The sequence below is a fragment of the Sceloporus occidentalis genome, unplaced genomic scaffold (genome assembly GCF_023333645.1).
Source record: "Sceloporus occidentalis isolate IW3139 unplaced genomic scaffold, rSceOcc1.0.p SCAF_9, whole genome shotgun sequence".
Classification (NCBI taxonomy): domain Eukaryota; kingdom Metazoa; phylum Chordata; class Lepidosauria; order Squamata; family Phrynosomatidae; genus Sceloporus; species Sceloporus occidentalis.
In genome coordinates this window covers 15,619,479-15,632,417 of record NW_028316989.1, presented here as the reverse complement: position 1 = coordinate 15,632,417, position 12,939 = coordinate 15,619,479, and the positions used below count along the sequence as shown (strand labels likewise).

Genomic DNA, 12,939 nt, shown 5'->3' with positions numbered 1-12,939 from the left:
ACTTCAGAAAAGGCCTCCTGAGTATAGCAAGGGCCAAAATACATTTAAATGAGCCCTGACAAATCTTCACTATGAATCCATCAGACAGACTGAGGGACTGAGAGCTGCACTGGTGACATTATATATTCTTCAGGTTTCTTGCAAATAGTGTCTCACTGTTGCAGTCCCTTGAACTTCTTTGCCTAAAGATGCTGCATTTGCTTGGTGGGGCCTATGGGTATTTTGTGAGCACACATTTTAATAACTGCAGAGGTACTTGAGCAGCACAGCCATTCAAATCTCTCCACACAAAAAATAAATCAGAAAGTTCACCTTTTATTATTTATCACCAAAAAAAAAAACCCTACACGCATTAGTATGAATGAGGAACAAAGATCAACCCCCATTCACAAGCATTAGGAAATCATGTTCATTTACAAACAAGAACATGCAAAACCTTGTCCATTTTAGTTTGTTCCATGGCTGTAAGGTTCAGAAAGTTTCAGGCAGAATATTTGACTTAACCATCAAAACCAAGATGGATCTAGGTAGGGTTAGTTTTGAATCCTTTCAGCAAACATGTTCCTTTGGCACAAGCAGCAGGAGGCTGCACACATTTCTCACAGGCTTCGCGATTGATAAAAAAAGAAAAAGAAAACTAGATTCTCTCATTGCGATCCTTGTCCTGTTTGCTCCACATCAAGTCAGCTGACATCTCTATGGCAACAATTAAATGAATACTTCATGGCACCAGCAGTCCCTTTTCCAGTTCTTGGTTTTCACAAATCCCTACCCTGAGTCACACACAACCTATGCATGTGTGTATGTGATGTAGCTTCAACATTGAAGAACATGAGGATTTTAAAAGGAAAAACACAGGGGTCAGGATCCAGTGGTATACACCCTCCACATCCGGTGCTTCTGTCAGAATTGGTGATCCCCAATTTATAGTCACCCATATTTCCTGGCATCCCTCTCTGAAAATCTGGGAACCTCTTTGGAGCAGGATTTTGGTGCTCTGGAGGGCTGCAACAGGAGAGGGAGCAGGGTAAACCCCCAATTCTGTTCATTTTGGATATAGAAGGAGAGATACCCTTAGATCTTGGCCAGGGTGCTGAGCTCCTCTGGCAGGGCAAAGTTATTCATCACGATTCTGTGTAGAGCAGTAATAAAGGGAAAACATTCATTTAAACATTCTGAATTCAGCCTTTGGCATCCATAGGGATGTAGATGACAAGAGGGATAAATGTACATTTGCAGGGACCATTGGGATCGACAACAAGGCCATGTGCTGCAAAGGTGTTTTTGCAGACAATCCTTCCACTTGATTCCTAGCAACACATTTCCATGTGCACACAAGAGACTGAACAGCTTAAAAACAAAAAGTCCAGTCTCTGGTGAGAAGTGTATTTGTGGTAGACACCTATAATTAGTATTTGAGACCTTATCTACTTCTCATGGATAGAGGGGATGAATCCCAGGCAAATGGGGGAGGGAGAAATAAATAAAATGAGGAATATTCCAGGTGCAATGAACCTGTGGTTTCCAGGGGCTGCCCAAGTCAAAGACCCAGAAAAAAAGTACGGTAACCATTCATGCGTCAAACCATGACCTTGTTGCCTGCCTTTGTTCTCTCCTCCAGAGAGGTTTGGTTTCAAAATCTCCTTGGAGAATAATGAGAAAGTTCTAGATGCAGGGGAACCCACTTACCTTCTAGTTTACTCCTGTAATTTAAAACAAAACAAAACAAAACACCCACAGCTTTATAAGAGAAGAACACATTCTTCCTTCTCACTGACTACAGATAATTTTGTAAGCATACATAACATTAATAGCAATCATGCTTTCATCTCCTGAAAACATTTTTAAAGGAAAGACAGCTTCCACAGTCTACCTGGTTTAACTCACACACACCCAAATCCTTCAGAAGATATAATTATCAAACAGAACTCCTTTTTGCATTGTCTCCAGAACTCGACAAAATGCATTTGTCTTTATCAAAGCAGTAAGGACATTGCACAGTGAAAGTTTGGCTGTTTAAATTAGTCTTTTGGTGCTTAGACTTCAAAGTTACACATGTTGAAGGGAGACAAAGCTAAGCAGACAGCTCAGGAAAATCTGCTAGGAAAAATACACCAAAACAGTCTCCTATGAAAGCCTTACTGAAAATAAATTTACTGGTAGATTGAATCCAAGGGGTAGGGCAGCTATTGCCAGTCTGAAAAGTACTGGAGCTAACTCTACAAAGAGATTCTGCTTATGTTTTTAACATAAACCAAGAACAACAACTCAAAGTATTCTGAAAGCATCTTGGAAAATCCTTCATAGTTCCTATATTTTACTTCTCCTGCTGTGACGCTCTTGGGTAAGGGATATTAAAATACCCTACAAGTGTCCATTCTACCACATCAGTGACACAATAGTCAGGCATACTATCAACTTGCTGTAAATCTCCTGACAATTTAAACAAACACACACACACATTTGGACATCCTTCTGGACATACTGTACTCCACAACAGGCTATTATTCTTAGTATCTCACTCCTTGATAGAATGGTGCACTTGGAAAACTAGTGCTCCATTTAAAAAGAGTTGATACCTACTCTGAAAGGAATATACAAAGAAGTTATCATGTGATCCTATCCCAATTCTACATACCTTCATTAATACAGTATAGTCCATTAGCTGTACAACAGCAATTTGCACCCTCTTGCTGGAATTACAAGTGACCTACGGCTAAGTATAGATGTGAGCCTCCCAGCATTAGCATTATGCAGCAAGTCTGAGCATTAGCATTATAGTTTCATTCCGATGGCAAGAGGAGAATGTCAGGTTTCATTTCCTATGTATCAAGCAAGGACCACTCTTGGAATTAACATATCATCACTGAAATCAAGAAGTACGGTTTCTCCATTAGTTATCAACAACAAAGGCATCGTTCAGCACATAGATCTTATTTCTTTCTGCTTCTCCAAGCAGGGTCCTCTTTACAGAATATCATGGTTTCATCACCAGGTGATGCTATAGGAGAGGGGAATACTATTCATATACAGTTCTTTATGCACACATGGTATTCAGCCTATTTATTTTTAAAGTTGTCTCCTAATATTTTCTCCTCTCCATGGCCATTTCTCAAATTGTTCAGTTTGCTTTCTTTCAGCTTTTTCAAGCAATCGTGAGGCCCTTTCCCTTCAAAAGAGGAAGGGTTTTTGTATGAGCCTCCTATCCTATCCCAGAGTGTGAAATACTGGCCATAATTATAATCAAAGTACAAGTGGTGATCCGTGTGATGGGCAGACCCATTGATAACCTCCCTCAGTAGGAAAGGAACACGGTAGTCCCCGTCGTGAATGGAGATTGTCCAGATATTGACAAAGATGTAGAGGCCCAAATAGGTCACCTTGTGCAGAGGAAAAAAGAATGGGTAGATGTGATAAGGGGTGCTTTGAAGGAAGCCATCAACAGGGTGGAAAGCATGACTTGCGAATGGAGTCGGTATCTTCCATGCATGGTGCGGTTTATGGAAACGCTGCGGGAGAAAAAAAAATGAGAGGAATTAGTATTTCAATCTGAAAACATGTCCAAAGCAATATCTTCTGTGCTGGGGTCTCTCCAGCAGCCACAGAAATAATCACTCCCCTGATCACCTGTATTGATGAAAAGGGGGGTTTCTCTGCATGTTGCTCACTCAGACACCAACTTTTGGGCTCTTGCCACTTTCTTTGCTCCACAATGCCAAATCTCTCACTGGATTTAGTAATTGGGCCCTGAAGTGACTTTAACACAAGAAAAGTTGATATGGTTTGTGCTAGGCTCAGTGTGGTAACGTGTGCCTGATTCTTACTCTAACCTTTTAAATTAAAGGCTTCTAGTTAAATAATAAAACAACAGACCTTTCTTGGCTAGCAGGCAGGTTAAAGATCTAGCACAGAGCCGGCTTCATAAATATTTCAACATAAAAACTCAGACAGAATCAAAGTAATATATTTCTCACAAATTCTTTACTTAATAGTTCACTATACCCTCATCTCCCATCAAACCAAAACTTTATTCCCACCTGAGTCTCTCTTAATCTTATGAAGGTCTCTATCCATAACTAGCTCTAGCTCTATTCCTGACAGTTAGTTAATCCTATCTTGTACATTATTTCCCCCATTAGATTCCTAGAGCTTTTAGTTGTAGAGCATTAAACATTAATAAAAATAATAATATATCCCCTTCCCCACTGCCAATACCTTTTCCTTGTGTGTACTATCTTATTTAGACTCTAAGCCTGAGGACAGGGAAATGTCAAATTAACTACTCGTAACCCACTTTGGGGGCACTTTTGGCTGATTGGCTGAAGGGCAGATGGTATTTTAAATACATGCATACTCTGATATACATGCTGATATCAGGTCATTCTTCATCTGTAAGTGGCTGGTCTACTTTGGAAAAATAAAAAAAACTGGTTCAGACTCTTTACAAGATCATCCCATAGTCATTACTGGCAGTTAGAAGATTCAAATACCTCTTATCTGTACACATGGCATGCAACCAGTTTTTAAAGCAGATTTTACCCTCTAATGCATACCTTATAGAAGAATTTATGATGGAGAAATCGATGAATCCAATAAATACACATATCCGTGAAGAAGAGAAAAGACAGCATGCTGACGATAACACCAAACCACCCTAAATCAATTGAAAAAGAAAGAAACCATTTTAGGTGTTAGTAGATTTACAAGGCACCCATTTGTGAGAACAAAAAAGTTGTTCAGTTTCAGTAACAGTTCCTAACATTCATGTAGAAAAGACTACTTTCTCTGAGCCTTTGGCAAAACTGAACACTTCATTCTGAGAAACTAAAAGTGTAGGACGATCCAAGCAGGGGGAGTCAACCTTCCACTCCTACTAAGCCTTATCAATGGGGCAGAAAAGAGATGAGGTGATTTTTCTCTCTTTCTTGGTCTTTTGTAGCCCACTTCTTGAATATTCTTTCCAATATTCCCAATGAAAGAGACCTAATTACGTACATCTTTTCCAGGTCTGCTGTACTTTTCTCCTGCTTGACAGGTATGTTGAGTGGGGAGGAAGGGCATATCCTGAATCTAAAGCATACTAAGCCTCCTCTGATCTGCCTCTCAGAATGGTACAATGATGTGGACAAAGGCATTGTTTTCTCCATGACAAGGTGATGAAATAGTACTCAGCCCAGACAAACACAGGAGTTCCCACAGTTCAGGCACCAATTAATCATGCAAAGTTACAAGACTGGTTTAGAGCAGCACCAAGCATCAATTGCTTGCAGGGTAAGGGATGAAAAAGTGAAGAGTTGGCTAAAATGTAAGAAGAGATATACTGTATAAGAGCAAAGGCCTGTCTAATCCAACATTTTGTTTCATGGACACTGGTCATTCAGGGAAGCCCACCAGCAGGAGATGAGTGTAACCACACTCTTTATTTTGTGCTCCCTGCCTGTGTTACTGATGGTGACTCGCAGCCATCTTAACTAGCACTCATTAACTGCCACATCCTTCATTAATTTATCCATTCCGCTTTTAAAGCCATTCAAATTGGCAGCCATCACTGCATCTAGTGGGAATGCATCCCACAATTTTAACTGCACACTCTGAATGAATTATTCCTGTTATCTGTCCTGAATCTCACACAATTTAGCTTTATTGGACGATTCTCTGTTCCAGTATTACAAGGAAGAAAAAATTCTCATTTACTTTCTCCAAACCAGGCATAATTTTATAGATTTCTGGCACTTCTCCTCTCCTTCACCTTTTCTCCCCTAATATTATAACCTTTCTTTGAAAGGCAATTGCCCCACTTCCTTAACCATTTGACTTGCTCTTTCCTGTCCCTTTGCTAGATCTACAATATCCTTTATTATCAAATGTGGTGACCGGAATGTTACAGAGCATTTCAGATGTGGCTGCACTGTAGACTGGGGTAAAGGAAGTATGATACTCATTACTTACTTGTCTGGTCACTAATGGGGTACAGGTGACTAAGATGTGTGTGTGTGTGTGTGTGTGTGTGTGAAAAGGAGATCACTAAAAACTTTGAGAGTTGCATTTTACAGATAGTCTGACTCAAATAACATCTGATAATATAACTAAATTAGCTGAAATTTGTTCCACTACATATTGGCCAAGAGAAGAAGAAACCCAGGGATAAATAAAACAAGCTTAATGCCTATTTACAAAAAGCTGACACATTTTAAAGTTCTACTCCTCCTTTATTACCTAGAAATTTAAAGAAAATCAATACAGTTCTTTGATATTTGAACATGTAAAACAAATTACATGTTCAGGAGTCAAAGATACCTGTGGCTGGCACTGAATTTCTTAAGAATCTCATCTCTTGGCTGCGGAGCAAAACTTAGAAATACTTTAGCTGTTTGTAAAATATTTTATTTGGCAATAGATGTTTTGTTTCTTTCTCAACTGATTTAGTGTGGTTGTTGCTTTATGTTGTACCAGCTGTGTATAGGGATGTCCTTAGCTTCTCTAAATTTCAGGAGAAAAACAGCATGTTAAGGGGATACAGGGGGATACCCAGCCCATTGGAAAAGACAACTCTCACAAGTGGTTGCAATGACACTGCAAACTTTATTTTTTTAAAGGAGGGAACATTGGAGAGCACTTATCTTCCTCTCTTTGTCGTTCCAAAGCACTTCTCTTGGGAATGTTATCCTTGCATACACTTTAAACATGCACCGCCCTTGCCAATTTACATTTTAATCATAGTGTCTGAAATCTGGAACAGGAAAAGGCAGGCAAGGAAAGGGTTGCACATCCTACCTGCCATCACTTTTGCACTACCAATCCTCTTCCCCACACTCCATAGTTGCTTTTTGGAAAGAACTACAGTTTGGGGATTTTGATTACATACTGCACATGGTAAAACTCTGAGAGGGAAGAAACATGTAGCCACCCTAAGTGGAATAAATAATGCCCGGTGTAAAAGAGAAACGTATCAGACTTTTAATATAAAGAAAGGGACCAAGACAGACTTTTGAGATAGAGAAGTCAACTTAACAGGTGATACCCTGGGCATGTTCCTTACCGTAAGGAGAATCTTCAATGTTGTCATAGAGCTTGCTGTAGCCTCTGACTTCAGCAAAGAAGATGGCAACAGTAGGGACACTGATCCACGGCAAAGATTTGAGCGTGTGTTTTATCTCACGTTGCACTTGATTCTGAACACAAAAACAGACACCTTGAAAAAGCTGCTAATTATATAGCTCTTAAGAACGTTCAAAGCAAGTACTATCTCAGTTGCCCTGCTAACAAGACAGCCAGAGAGAGATAGAGTAGTAATATTATCCCACACAGCAATTAGATACAGTAGTTAAGACAAGGGCTGCATGATGCCATCTCCTCAGTCTGCAGCTCAGTTTTATGCCATACACAATCTTATCTTGAAAGTGTCCTTATATTAAGTACACTGCAATTTTGTCATCTGCAAAGCAGGGAAATAATACAGCAAGTTTCTCAATCTATGACATGATTAAGAGGCCTCCTTCTACACAAGGGTGGCTTAACAAATTCAGAAAGGGAAGATAAAACATTTCCCCTATCGATAATATTGTTTGGGACTGAGCTAGCAGTGAGACAATCACCATCCTGCATATGCTTAACCAATTTTGTTAAAAATCAGGGAGATATCTCTAGTTCCTGTGGCCTTCCCTAGTGTTACTTCTTTCACCAACATGTGTTTACACCACTATAAAGCTGTGGGACCTCACCTTCTCATCTTAATCCACAAAAGGAGAATTTTCTTTTGACTACAGAGACCCATGCTTCACAGCTAGAGTTCATGTTTGCAATCTGTAAGGATCCATGTTACATCCCTGGTACCACCAACATTAATAGAGTTCAGAGCTAAAGTTCATGATTGCATAAAAGGTTCCAAGTTCAATCTTTAGTACATCAAACTTAACTCATAATTCAGAGCTAAAGTTCATTCTTACATGCAACACGAGTCAAGTTCACTTCTCGGTATTTTCAAGCTTAAAAAGTTCTCAGACACTACTCTATTAGGAAGACCCTTCCCAGAGGTTTAAGAGAGCTGCTGCCAACCAGAACAGACAGTACTAAGTTAAATAGACTTATGTTTTGACACCTCCTTATGTGGCTGTTTTATATGTTCATGCCCTAATAATCCAGTCTGGCCATCTCCTGGTTTTATATTCACAAGCAAGCCTTTCTTCCACCCGAGGCTCTGATAACATCTTTATTATCAGGACTCATGTCTCTGATAAACTTCCACCAGGACCTCAGTAACTTTCACTCAAGTATGAACTTGAACCTAGACCAGTCAACAGGTTCACTTTATAGATGCTTATAATGGATGTACTGTATAAGCACTACTTTATACTGGAAACTAAAGACCGCTACACATATTTGTATGTTTCCAGACTCCACCAAGAGTACCGCACAGAAATCACTCTTATCACAGCCAAGCCCTAGAATCCCATGACATATGCTCAGGCCTTTCAGACAGAAACAGACAATTCAAGGATTTAAATCAGGTATTCCTCACCCAAAGATGTCAAGGAGGAAACAGAGAGGCCTAAAAGGCCAGAGTGGTACCCATGAATAATCCACTACATGACAAATTCAGAAGACCCCTGGTTGTCACTAATAGTAGAACTACTCACAGTATTTATTGGTACCCATCCTAGACAATAGTACTTTCCTCTTATAGACCTTTGGTGTGCAGCCTGTGGCTAGAAACCTGTTGGTTAGTCCCAACAAAAGCTGACCTATTGAATTAATTGCTGAATGGTGAGGCAACACATAGGTAAATCCCACTGATTCAGTCACCCTGTTCTAGTTGGGACTAATAGGATTTAAAACAATATTTACTTATAGTCACTGCCTATTGTAACAAGGTTACATGCCAGCAACAACAGACCTTGCAAGAGAGATACAGACAAAGGTATCAGACATCGTTACAGATTCAAATGCCAATTATGTTGCCTCGTCATCCCTGCCAACAGCCTAATGTCATCCATAAACATCAGGCTTATGTTCCATCTTCCATCCTTTCAAACAATGCCCTCCTGAATTCTATTCAAGAGAAAAAGCATAAATGAACCACAAATCCGACATCGAAAATGACAGCTCAAAAATATGTGAAGGCATTTGGGCATCCTTGAACAAAAGAGGTTTAAAGACAGATTTCAGTGCAAAACAGCCGGGCTGGACAATAGTTCAAGGGGTTTAATTCTAACTCCAATGGCTTCAAATAGTGACAAAAATGTTTTTGGCATACTACATGTGTGCATCAGCATATCATCCAAAGAACCACAAGGTTGTTTCCACAATGAATTTGATAAGTCACTCATGAAGGTCAGGAGCCCATGAGGGTTAGTAGTCAGGACTGCAACAACCCAACAAACAACACTTGCATACAGAGATTATAGAGAGCCAGCATGGTGTTGTGGTTTGAGCAATGAACTATGACTCTGGAGACAAGGGTTCAAATCACCATTCTGCCTTGGAAACCCACTGGATGACCTCAGGAAAGTCATACCTTCTCATCCTCAGGTGGCAAAGGCAAACCCCCTCTGAACAAATCTTGCCCAGAAAACTCCATGATAGGTTTGCTTTAGGATCGCCATAAGTCAGAAATGACTTGAAGGCACACAGCAACAATGAACTGTTTGGATGCAGGACACCAGAAGAATAAGAAGTGCTGAATTTGTCATAATACCATTTCTTTTCTTATTTACACCAGGTTTCATTCATCAGATAGGGAAATCGGAGCTCAAACTCACTGTTGAATAGAAGAAATTGCTCTCATGAGCTCCCCTACTTACCTCTAAAAACTGAGGATGGTTCTTTAGCGAGTGATCAAATATGAAATAGTAGCTGAGGCTGCCGAAGAGCAGATAAATTACAAGCGCACCGAGGTTGGTTATGACAAAGAGACTGAGCAGCTGTCGAACAGGAGAATCTTCCGGCCATGTTGCTGGATAGACATACGGTGTCAAAACGGAGCTATCTGCACAGGCCAGGACAAGATCCATTGTTGTACCTGCAGGAGACTGCATTGAAAGGAAGAAACATGATATATCAAACCACAATGTAGACTACAATAGAAACAAATAAGCTCTTGATTCATTCTATACGCATAATTTGAAATAAACCCCAACTTGGCTAAATAAAGATGTCATCTTTATTTCTTTTGATGAGGCAAACATTTCCTTCACATATCAGGGGCTGCCGCGTTTTGGCCAAATAGCAAAGTCCAGTAACGCCCGAAACCCACCAAACAGTAATCTCTTTATTGGGCCAATCAAAATGCACAATATACATGTTGCAAGCTTTTGAAGCTCAAGTATGCTCAAGAGCAGTGGTTCCCAAATTTTGCTCCTCTAGGCGTTCAGGATTTCAAGTCCCAGAATTCCTGGCCAAGCTGGCTGGCTGAGGCTTCTGGGAGTTGAAGTCTAAAACATCTGGAGGGCAATGGGGGGGGGGGTATTGCAGTGATATGTTTGTTATGGTTTAGAAGGTGGAAAGGTGTAAAAATTAATTTTAAATTCAGATTTGGATAAACGAAACAAATTCTAGTACCGCTTATAATTTGGGGAAAAACATATCTAGAAGTAATAGTCATATTTTAGCACTTTTGGACATATCAGCAAATCAAAGTGTTTCGAAAGTCTGTATGAGAAGACGTTAAACCCTCTGTGACTCTCTGCAGCATAATTCCTTGCAGGATCTTGTCATTCAGCCATATATGCTGTTGCCACATTGAAGAATTAATACAGTTTCACACCCCTTTAACTGTCCAGGCTCTATCTATCCTATGGAATCCTGGGATTTGCCATTTGTGTGGTGTGGCACCAGACCTCTCTGACAGATAATAATAATAAATAATAAAAGGTTTATTTATATACCGCCCTTCGAAACATCAGGGCAGCGTACAACAGTGAAAATAAAACAATACATATCTCAGTATGGATAAAGACATCCCACAGAACTACAGATCCCAGGTTTCCATAGCACTGAGTCGTGGCAGTTAAAGCAGTATCAGACTGCATTAATTTTGCAACGTAGACCCAAATCTAAGGGCAGGTGCACATGGCAGAACTAATGCACTTTGACACCGCTTTACCTGCAATGACTCAGTGCTGTGCAAATTACAGTTTGATGGGACACCAGAACTCTCTGACAGAAGGCTAAAGATGTCCCACAGAACTACAGATCCCAGGTTTCCATACCATTGAGTTGTGGCAGTTAAAGCAGTATCAGACTACATTAATTCTGCAATGTAGACGCAGTCTAAGGTTGCGGAATCAATGCACTTTGACACGGCTTTAATTCCCACGACTCAATGCTGTGCAATCCTGGGATTTATAGTTTGATGGGGCACCAGAACTCCCTCACAGGGAAGGTTAAATGTCCCATAAAACTACAGTTCCCAGAATTCTACCTCACTGAACCATGGCAGTTAAAGCAGTATCAAACCTGATTATTTCTGCAGGGCAGACGCAGCCAAGGACTAGCAAGGAAGAAACAAAAAACCTGCCTGTACTCCTTTTTCCATCTTCCTGCCATGGCTCCATCCTTACAACATCCTGGGATGTGTAGTTTTACAAGGTCTTTACCTTTCCCTGTCGAATGGTACTGGTGCTTCACCAAACTACAAATCCTAGTTTGTGGTAAGGATGGATCCGTGGCATGTAAAGCGGCATGAAACTGGATTATTTCTGCAGTGTAGATGCACACTGCAGAATTAAAGCAGTTTGACCCCAGTTTAACTGCCATGATTGCAGGGTTTGCAGTTTTGACAAAAGGGCCCAAAACACACTGGAGAAATAATCCAGTTCCAAACTGCTTTAACTTGCCCTGGCTCAGTGCTAGGGAATCCTGGGAAATGTAGTTTTATGGTGTCTCTCTCTCTCTCTCTCTCTCTGACAGTGAAGGCTTAGTCTCAAAACACTACATTTCCCAGAATTCCCTTGGTCTCAAACTAGATCATTTCTGCAGTGTGTTCTGGACCAATAAAGGGATTGAGACTGAAGTGTCAGAGAGCCTCCCCGAAAACTACAGATCCCAGGGTGCCTTGGCAGTTAAAGCGGGATTAAACCTGGTTATTTCTTAAGTGTGGATGCAAATATGATGAGAGACAAGGACCAAGTAAACCCAAGCTTTATCCCAATGGAAAAGGAGGCCTAATAGAAGGAAAAAAGACCTACTTCTCTTCCCTTACCTGGGCTCAGGTAACCCAGACCCTTCCTCCTCTTCCAAATGAAGCAGCCTCAGGCTTTGACGCAGGTAGCCTGGCGAGGGGGCGTGGCCCTTTCAGCCGGCCCCGCCCACGACGCCTCCACCAATCAACGAGCTGCAACCGGAGAGGGGGAGGGGCGGGGGAAAGAAGAAGAGCCGTCGCGCGACGCTGGTCTGTTGCGTGACGTCAGTGGCGCGTGGCTGCGGCGGAACGCAGGATTGGACGGAGAGTCCCCCGATAGGGCGGGGCGTAGGAGGGGTGGAAGGGAGTTAGTGGGAGGAGCTTTCCACGGTGGGCGGGGCGAGGGGAAACGGAGTCCAGAGTATGAAGGGGAGGGGCAAAGGAGGCAGGGAGGGTTACCTCAGAGAGCGCTGTTTCTTAATGAAGGCAAAGGCAATGGCAAAAGCGACACTGAGGGAACTTGGCAAGAAAGAACCCTGACAGCCAGGGTTGGAAATGAGTTGAATTCTTAACAACATATATGCATATATATATATATATATATATATACACACACACATTTATTATATAGGTATAATATATATAAAATCATATTTATACATATTATATATGTATAAAATTATATATATGTATACATATTATTATTACATTCATATTATATATATATATTATTTTATAAATATGCACAATATATATATTACATATATAATCATTTATATTGTATATGCACATATATATATTATTTTATATACATATATATG

At 40.7% G+C, this 12,939-nt stretch overlaps 1 protein-coding gene across 2 annotated transcripts; it reads right to left on the bottom strand.

Moving 5' to 3' along the window:
- Window positions 1-295: 295 nt before the first annotated feature.
- Window positions 296-12,303, bottom strand: LOC149306975 (lathosterol oxidase-like). 2 transcript variants are annotated; one of them, XM_089538134.1, is made up of 5 exons: window positions 12,200-12,303; window positions 9,801-10,028; window positions 7,040-7,172; window positions 4,554-4,654; window positions 296-3,509 (listed from the first exon to the last, which is right to left on the bottom strand). In XM_089538134.1, exons 2-5 carry the CDS (start codon window positions 10,008-10,010, stop codon window positions 3,060-3,062), a joined length of 894 nt encoding a protein of 297 aa, XP_089394260.1. In that variant the 5' UTR covers window positions 10,011-10,028; window positions 12,200-12,303; the 3' UTR covers window positions 296-3,059. The 2 variants fall into 2 exon arrangements, with proteins under 2 accessions (XP_089394260.1, XP_089394261.1); XM_089538135.1 differs by having other exon boundaries at window positions 12,186-12,301.
- Window positions 12,304-12,939: the final 636 nt, after the last annotated feature.